The 9,778-nt window shown below is 40.7% G+C and overlaps 1 protein-coding gene across 1 annotated transcript; it reads left to right on the top strand.

Moving 5' to 3' along the window:
• The first annotated feature begins 787 nt into the window (after window positions 1-787).
• LOC140269142 (gap junction delta-4 protein-like) lies at window positions 788-2,181 on the top strand. The gene is made up of 2 exons (XM_072364167.1): window positions 788-842; window positions 1,076-2,181. Exons 1-2 carry the CDS (start codon window positions 788-790, stop codon window positions 2,179-2,181), a joined length of 1,161 nt encoding a protein of 386 aa, XP_072220268.1.
• Window positions 2,182-9,778: the final 7,597 nt, after the last annotated feature.

Genomic DNA, 9,778 nt, shown 5'->3' with positions numbered 1-9,778 from the left:
GGATTTGCTCATTAAGATGCTGCCTGACCCGCCCTCCCATCAGCGATACCAAGCTGGTAACAATCCAAAATGCTGTATTTTGCACGTGTAAAACATCACAGCAACGTGTTAACTGATAGGAGTTGGACGGGACGACATGTGTCACTGAGTAACTGAGACACGAACAGACAGAACCGATGTTTTTAGCTGCCACTGTCAGCAGCACTGCTAACATGGATTTTAAACTCGGGTATGATGAGGTTCTTCCGACTTTCTGAGATGGTAAATGGACTTAAGAGGATGTTCCAGTTGTTTTTTTTAAATTCTCTTTAACTGTGAACTCAGAAATTCAGACTCAGGAGATCAAAGTGAACACACCAAAAAGCTGTTCTGCTGAGCAAAAAGAAGCTGAAAGAGCAGAAGAATTGGCCCTAAAAGTGGCCCATTCCCCCCCCTCCTCACACTAGTAATAATGATTTTTTCTTTGATTGTCACCTTGACATGAAATACAGACTAACTCAACGTCCTTCTATTGTTTCACAAAAGTTTACGATTGTGCATGACAAGTTCACTCAAGTATGATCTCCAGCTTCCAGTAAGGTTGTACCTCGACATCCCAGCTATGCTTTGAAGGCAGCCTGGTAAGAATAGCTCCGTGCACAGCAGGTCCTGGCCTCCACAGACAGCAGATCAGATGCAAGTGTGTTCCCTGACAAGCTGGGAGGTTCGACACTGTAGTTCTGGAACAGTGTGGAGGGAGACGGCTCAGTTTCTGATGGATTAGAACCACTGGTGAGCCATGAAGATGATGGGAGCAGTCGATCTATTCTTCATCACCATATGTCATAATGTGTCTTTTATTGGTGAGTCCGTTTGAGTTTTACTTTGAGTAGTTAGATCGTTTCAGTCTGATGAGCAAACACTTAACTTAACTCACTTAACTCAGTTTATTTTTCCTCATAATGTTCTTATTGATTCCTGCCATTTCGCCCAATTTAAAAGTTTGTTGAACATCTACACAAATTCTCTTGTCCTTTAACGTAATTTTACGTATAATCGCCAGCATTGTTTTACTTTGACCTTCATTCCTTTGCAGGTAAAAGCTGGTGGATCCTGATGCTGCTTTCTCGCCTGCTCGTTCTGCTGCTGGCTGGCTTCACGCTCTTCAGTGATGAGCAGGAGAGATTCATCTGCAACACCATCCAGCCAGGCTGCTCTAATGCGTGTTATGACACATTCGCTCCCGTATCCGTCCTCCGCCTCTGGCTCCTCCAGCTGATTCTTCTGGGTCTTGCCCATCTGATGTTTGCAACCTATGTCATGCATAAAGTTTGGTCGTTTTCTTATTTTCAAGGCTTCTGTTGCGATGGGAGCCGCGGAGGCTCGCCTTCCACCCTTGAGAACTCCTCAAGAGAAGCGTCATTGCATAAAGCCCCGCTTCATGACCCACGTGAATGGGGACTGCCACGATTTAACGGCGCTTACCTCCTGGTTGTAATCCTGCAGATACTCCTTGAGGCCATTTGTTGTGCAGGCCAGTTCTATCTCTTTGGTACGACCATTCCTAAGAGTTTCCTGTGTTACGAGGCTCCCTGCACATCTGGAGTTGAATGCTACATCTCGAGACCGACTGAGAAGACCTTAATGCTTAACTTCATGCTCGTTGTTGCATCCTTGTCCGTTCTTCTGAGTTTGGCTGACTTGGTAAGCTCAGTAAAGGGGATTGTGAGTTGGAGAAGGAAGAGTGACAAGCTGATGGAGGAAATAAGTAAAGGAGAGCAAAGCAGTATGTTTACAACCACAACTGTAACAGAGGACACTGATACTCTTTTAATCAAGAGGATCAGCCCAGGCGTAAGCTCAAAGATGAATGGTCTCAGAGATAAAAGATGTGCAGCAGCTGTTGAGCTGAATGATGAGCTTCTTAATACAAAGATGAACGGTGGTCCAGCACTTAAAACTTGCGAATCTGCCGATGAGGGGAGCAAAGAAAGCAGAACCGATGCGTCTCGGCTTCCTTCTTCAATGAGTACTTCAGTGCCAAGTCAATTCATCCTTCACAGCCAATTAAACCCTCCAGTATCTAAGAGGAAGACCACAACCACTGGCGTCAAAAAGTTGGGCCAGTATACTCCATTTGGGGGAAACTCAGGACAACCGTCTGGCAGCTGTCTGCCACAGGACAAGAGAGCATGGGTGTGATGGGCTGAGTGTGGCCGTATAGCACCATCAGTGGACAAAAACCCCTTTACATCTCCCTTTAACAAGCCTGGATTGGATGCATAATCTATATTTCCGTTGTATAAACAGGAGGTTATCAGTTATTAAAACTGCAACAACAAACGTTTTCATTTCCAATGATCTAAGGTAAATAAGTCAAGTGTAAAATGTTTATAAACCTGCTAAAAAAGCTTAATTATTGAGTTACCTTGAGATCTGTTTTTTTTTTCTCTTTTCCATTTGGTTTGCAGGCTTCTGCAGTCTGCCCAACAGCAGACAGAGTATGCTCAGTTAGTCACCACCTTTAGTTGTTTAAAGAGCAAAAAGTGTATCTAAATAGATGGCTGAGACCAAACCGGAGCTAAAAGGAGAAAGAAAACATCTTCCAGGAATGCGCCTTCATCTGCTCAGTATTCCTGCACCATGTCTGTTGCTTTTAAAGGTTTTCCAATGTCTTCACCGACTAACATTTAAAGGCTTCTTACACTGGCCCTGGGTGGTGTAAAATCCATTCATCACATCTCTTCGCTGAGAGAGGTGTATCGATTCGTGAGGGAGCAGCTGCTTGTGTAACAGAAGATTGGAAACAGATTTTTCAGGTGGAGGACGTTCTCCTTCAAAACCCCCTGAAACCGACTACAAGAGTGAATATCAAGGCTTGTTTTCTTGAGATAATGGGTTCGTATATTCCATTGGGCCAGCCTGGTAATGCTAATTTCCCTGACAGTTTTGTTCCTGCATATGCAGAAGTTGAATTCTGATCTTTAACCACAAACCCTCCACACGCCGCTGTCTGTGCTCCAGAGAAGACGTTTGCTAAACAGAATTACACCCGCTAGCCTGGACTTAATGTCCATAATCCTCCCCTAATGGTACGAAAACAATGAATATGACATTAGGTATTGCCACAGGAGCCACTCATTTTTAAGCCCACCATCATCACCCTGTGATCTTGAACAACAAAAATCTAAATTTCTCACAACAACAACTTGCTTTACATTGTGAGCGTCAGGACACAAAAGGACGATTTTTGGAAAAAACTATAAATTAACTTAAAAATTGAAACAAGCTCTGCTATCTGGAGACAACAGGATAATCAACTCAGTCAAAAACAATGCGACACTTTATTTAAACACTTCCTCGCTGAGTTTAGGCAGTAGCACCACCTCGTTAGGGTGGGGTTTGGCTGGGGTTAGAAAACACTCATGGTTAGGACTCAAATACATTCTTTTTACGTGACTATCACCCTCAGAAATGCCAATTTCACACTTCCTTTGCAGTTGCTCTCACAAGCACTTGAGGGTCTTTGAAGGTAACTGGAGGTCATATCTGCCTGCATGAACATACAATCCACGAGCATGTTTTGGGTGTCCAATGTAAAACTTTAGAGTAGATCCCTTTACAGGACTGATGGGTTGCAGTTCCATTCTCAGGGCTCTATGTTAGTCAAGTATATGCACAGAATTGATGTCTAGGCTAAGCCTAATAAACGTCCACTACTCAACTAGCTTTAATCTGGACTTTAAGACAAATGGGCGTCTTTTAGACGTCAGGTTGCTCAGTGGGTTCAGCCTCAGTGAAGCTGAAAGTCTGGGAGCAGAAGGGAAGTCAGAGGGGAATGAAGGATGAACTGTTATGCTGAAACTGATGGAGTCAGTAGATGGTTGACAACATTTAGGATGGCCCCCTGTGAGCCTTGTTGGAGGAGTGTTGGAAACCCAAAGCAGCCTTGGTTTTTCAAGGTTTGGGATGATTTTCAACAAATTCAATGAAAATTTAGATTATAAAACCAACATATGATAGATATTTTCTTTCTCTGATGAGATCGCATAATATAAAAGTTCCTCTGAATTCTTGCAACAATAACAAATAACTTCAAATGAATCCATTTTATAAACGTTTGACCTTCTTTGAGAAAGAAGTCAAACAGCAACACGAATGCGTCTTTACTTGTGAAGCATGCCGACTGAATGGGGTAGAAAGAGAACTCAAAGTTTATGACACTAAAAGATTTATATTGTTTTACCTCTGTGCAGTCGCAGGCATGTTTGTTTAACACCCTGAGCTGTTTAGTTATGAGAAAATTAATCACTCACAGGCTGACCTTGACGAAGCAGCAGCAGCTCCCCTGCTCAGCTGTTGTCTGGATAACTGAATGCTTGTAGCCACAACAGACACACTGACCTGAACTCTGACCTCTTGCATGGCCGCTTGGAGACCCAGCCATGACCCAACTTAAGCCAGCCCTGCTCGGATGACATTAAGCTTCCACCTTCTTTCTGCTATCATTCATCATCAACTCAGCCTGGAGGCCAAGTTCTACCTTTTGACCTACGCGAAGCAGCGAGTATTAAAAGCATTAAAAACTTTAGACATCGTGCCACATGGGATGCAAGTGTTACTGGAAGAGATCTTTTTCTTTTTCAGTTCATGGATAATTTTGGTTGCATCTTCCTTGTTGCGCAGGGGCTCCATTAGGGATTGTTGTGTTTTACTTTGAAAATAAACTTTATTCTAATAAAAATGAACAATTATATAATTTAGTTTCATGTTATTACAATTTGTTTTTCAATAAATACTCAAACAGCCCATTATTTGTCATAAAGTTTCTTTTAAAAAGTAAGTAAAAAAGGGATCCGAGTATGCAGTAGTAGGAAAATACTCAAAAGAGAATGTCTCAAGAATAAAGATATGTTCTATGACGCCTTGAAACTTACCATTTACAAACAAAACCTATCAAAATCAAATAAAATTGATTCTGTAAATATGTATTATTCTATTCTATCTATTCTTTAACTTATAAAACAGTGGAGAAAGTGCCTTTTTCACGGCTTTACTAGCTATTTTTTTTAACTGTTAAGTAAATGACCGTGTTTCTTGACAGCATACAAAATATTGCCAGGCTTAAGCTAAAATTCAAAAACCGTCACATCATCTATCAAAAAACAATCCTTCTCCCTAAGCTCTAAACAAAATTCTTCTGTTTCGACAGATGATTCAGATTAGTTGAACTTCAGAAGTCTACACACAAATCCCTTCATGTTTCATTGCCTTCACCAGGAGCTCATTAAGAAAGCATTAGCAGCCGATATTGATTACTCAAAGTCAACAAAGGTTGGAACGAGTCAGCATAGCTGACTTGATCCCACACCATTTCGAACCTTATTTAAACAGATAAAAAAAAAGTCTTTATTTTCACCTCGGAACAATGGATAGAGAAATACAGAAAGAAAGAGGAGGGGCGCAAAGGAAAGAGAAGTAGAGAAAACCCAGATCAAAGACGAGATACTGCGTGAGAATCATTGATTTACTGAAGCTGGTTTGTACGGTGGAGGACATTATGGAATAAAAGATATGCAAATTAAAGATTTGTTACATCTTTCATCACGTAGAAGTTGTTTTATTGGACAGAACGAGGAGCAACGCATCTCATTTCAGAGAAAGGCTTTAAATTGGTCTTGCCCTTATGTAAACTTATTTCTGTAAGCCATTTCAAATGCTTTAGTATTTTGTATAAAGGGAAAGTGGTATTTGTGCAGTTTTATATTTGTACTGGAAATGGAGGCATAATTTTAAGAAATCTGTTTAAGCAATTGAGAAAAATGTTTAGAAACATGCAACAAAACATACCAAGAAGCAACTATGTAATAGTTCCACTCACAGGTAAAATTTCCAACTTTTCAGTTCCAAAGTACGTAATCACACATCAATACTTAAAATCCCTGGGATGTTGCACCTTATCAGACCTGATGCAGGCCGTTTTAAGTCAGAGATACACCCAAATATATATATGTAAATACATGTAAAGTCAGCAGTCAAAGAAGATTTACTCCGTTAGCAATGTTGGGATCTTACTGGAAAACGTTCACTTCCATTCAGATTAATTCTGAATGGAATTTTCGATCAGCAGTTAACAACACAAACCCAGTGGAGAAAGCCAGCAACTCCCTCTCAACAACAGACGGTGAAAGCACAAAATAAAATGTAATTAAAATGTTCTAGGAAAGGGAGATTTACACTTTTGTTCATGTTATTACGAGGGATGGGAATTGTTAAGAATTTAGCATTCCCGGGTTCCATTATGATATCGTATCAATTCGGTTCTCTTATCGATTCTCATCCAGTTATTTATAGTACAAATAGCTTATCCTTTAATCCTAACGAAATTCAGGGGCTTCCAAAGTGGCAAAAGGGTGCCAACCTTTCGCCACAAATCTAGTAACTGCTCGGTGACATTCATCTATTTTTGCCTCTGTCATTTTACTTCTCCCTGCCTGATGAAAGGGGGAGCTGCAGATATGCGGGAGCCTGCCTCTGATCCTGCCTCACTCTTGCAGTCCACCTCAACTAAATGTTAATGTCAGATGGAAATTATTCATACAGTATGTCGCTAACATTATTACAATCAACAGCACCTGGAGGTTTTACGTTACCTGGGACTGTTGAGACGGAAGACGCTGTGCCACAAGCTCCCTCGCGAGAGTTGCCGCCATCACTTAGCAGCAAAGACTTTACATTCGTGCAAAGTAATTGCCTGCTGTGTGGTCAAATGTTTCAGCATGTTGAAGGTATTCCCCCTTTTGATGTGATCACAGTTCTGCATGTGTTGCAACTGGCCCTAGTATTATCCTTTTTGGTGAAATATAACCAAACTTTGGAGCGCTTCTGCCTCGACGCCATGTTGGTAACATTCTGAGCCAAAATACGAAGCGCGCACATGACGTCATCGCGCAAATGCGTCAGACGTTAGCGGAACGTATAAATCGGATCTTCAGGCAGGCGGATTAACGATTCCAAGGAAGCGAATGGTTCTCGATGCCCATCCCTAGTTATTTCAACCACAACGCATTCTACAAGTAGTTCTAATAGTCAGTGTTAACTTATAAGTTCAGGTTGGCTCAGTGTGAGAAGACCGTTTCTTGTGTTCACCACCACAGAGAAACTAGTTCCTGTTCATGTACAGCACCACAGCAACATTTTGGCTTGGGAGTCAGGATTAGTCTAAAGAAACCAATGCACATATTGTTGTTTAAATTTTCTTTTCTGGAACCAACACCTCACGACTGACCGGAGCTGACTCCGTTTAGAATCCAATCAATTAAACTCTGCTTTAATTGTTTAATCAGTGAAAGTTAATTTAAGTTGTATCCATTGAGTCATTGTCATGCACCAAATAAAAGTGAATAAGGTTTGCTGTTATTTTTTGCCGAAAGGTCATTGTCAGGAGGTGATAACTAAGATCTCTCTGGGTGCAAATGGATTGGCTCACAAACATCCTGAGCAATGACTAGTGACTGAGCTGTGATGGTGTGGCATTTGTGTGTCTAAATTATTACATTTTTGGCACTTAAATCTGAAAAGACCATTCATTTCAGTAGCATGTGAGATAAATAGTTATGTTTGGACTGGCATGGGCAAGTCTGAGAGGAAATCTGTTTGAATGTGAGAGGTGCTAGACACAAAACACAAGATAAACACCAAGATTTGTCCATTTTTGTTGTATTAATTTAGTCATATTTGAGGTCAGCAAATGATGTTGGATCTTGTTACGGATCTGAGTCCCATGGTAAACATCAAACCAGCCTCTCCAGTCATCTCAAAATTACTACCACGAAGGCAACAGTAACCATCCAAACCAGTTTACCTCAAGAATAGCCATGACCCTAACACATGCCTCATGCCGCTCTCATTTTTTCTTCTGCTGTGGTATTTGGGTCAGCTGAGACATGCAGGACATTTTCAGGGCGGCCAGACATCAGATGGGTGCTCAGAGAAAGGACTACACTGTCACTGGTAGAGGTCAGAGTGTCAGACAAGTGAACTTGGTGACCCAACACAAGCATCAACCCAGAATGTCGCTGCTGACCTTCCCACGTATTGTCAGTACACCTCTTTCACATACAGAACACAAGCACACATTGCTTTGTAAACAATGTGTCCTTGAAAAGAATCTCAGCTCAAAAGGTGGCCCTTAAAAAAGAGCTTTAAATACAGAGCTATTCTCTAATTGAAAAGAAGAATGTAAACACTACATATGTACGAGTACATCAAAACCTGAACATTAAATGCAGTCAATAAATCTTTAAGCCAAAGCAAGTGGCTGCACCCATTTGCTCTCGCTCAACCAACACAGTATTACCACTGAAAAAGGCTGATTGAATAAGTTTTTAAGTCCACCCTAAAGGTGTTGAATAGAGTTGTGATCAGGCCTCTGAGTCGGCCAGTTAGATTCTGCTCTAAATCGGGGAAAATCCTCAAGTTCTTGATTTGTGCTTAGGGATACTTGACAAGGTCAAGTAGACAAATGATTTTCCCTGATTTAGAGTCATTTTCGCCGTGGGAAACTAAACCCAAACTGCATTTACACCCAGACTCAGAGTGAAGTCGAGGTCTATCTGTATGCCGTGTATCTTTGTAAACTGTGTAATATGCAAGAAACATAGTTCAAGGTCATATGTAATGGATCATTAATGCTGAATGGTTTTTTTTGGGGGGGGTATTTAATTCTTAAAGCCAATATGTTTTAAAGACCCTGCTGAACTTCTTCAAATAAATGATAGCTTGGTAACTTCTTCTAAGTATCTGGGGTGTCTTTATTGAAAAGGAAACGCAGAGATACACAGTCACAGTCACTAACAGATGATTGGATGTAATAATTTGATGACTATATATTTATATTTTTACCATTAAGATGGTTTTCGGATGATTATCCCTGCATAAGCTAAGCAAATTGGTGCTTACACTGCCATCTAGTGGTCAGTTTGTGAGCAGTGCATCCACACTGATTCTGTACATCTTGTGATTTTTAAAGATGCATTTTTAAGATAAAGAGGAAATGCATTAAAATGCATTTATGATAATGGGAAGCAACATCAGTCAAATCCTTGGTGTGAAATGGAAATACATCTACACAGTATGTACATAAAATGTGAAGACTAAAGCCTATTTCTTAACCTACATACCTTTTGTTTTCCTTTCTTTTAAACATTTTGCAAATAAACCTCCCCTAATATGATTATATGGTTTAAAATCATAAATACTGTCACTTTAAACACAAGCTCTTGCTAAAATGAAGTCCTGTGTCTGTAAGAGTTTTGCATTTTCCACATCAAAAAGCTTCCATAACATTTAAAGTTCTGGTTTCTTTTAAAAGAAATCTCTTTGTGTAACTGACGTCTTACTCTGAGGCAATTTGCTTCACGTGTGGATTCTATGTTGTAAATCAATAAATTGATCTCTCCCTCTGCTTCATACGCTGACCTTGGACTGCCTCAGGTGCAATAACACGCTCAGATCTCACGGGTGAAGGAAGAAGGAGATTGAACAGTAAGAGGAAAAAAACTACATTGACTAAACAGCACATCAGAGAGGATGTTGGAGGCATAAAAAAAAATCGATCATCCAGCACCTGTTTCACCTACAAGGTTGTAGGTGAGATGACTAGAAGGATGGGCGGGTTGACTTGTCCCTGATGGCTACAGCACGGAAGACAAAATCCATTGTGCTTCCTTTGATGTGAATGATAAAAGAGCTGTGGGGCAAAAAAGAGACAGAGTGATCTGTTGTGTTGTGTGAATGA

Source organism: Leuresthes tenuis, unplaced genomic scaffold, assembly GCF_036924035.1.
Source record: "Leuresthes tenuis unplaced genomic scaffold, fLeuTen1.0.hap1 SCAF_14, whole genome shotgun sequence".
Lineage (NCBI taxonomy): Eukaryota > Metazoa > Chordata > Actinopteri > Atheriniformes > Atherinopsidae > Leuresthes > Leuresthes tenuis.
Note: the sequence above shows the minus strand (reverse complement) of the source record. Positions and strands in the feature narration are given on the sequence as shown.

Coding starts and splice junctions, on each gene's coding strand:
- LOC140269142 (XM_072364167.1), top strand. CDS start 788: ATGGGAGCAGTCGATCTATTCTTCATCACCATATGTCATAATGTGTCT. Junction 843..1,075: donor TCATAATGTGTCTTTTATTG/GTGAGTCCGTTT, acceptor ATTCCTTTGCAG/GTAAAAGCTGGTGGATCCTG.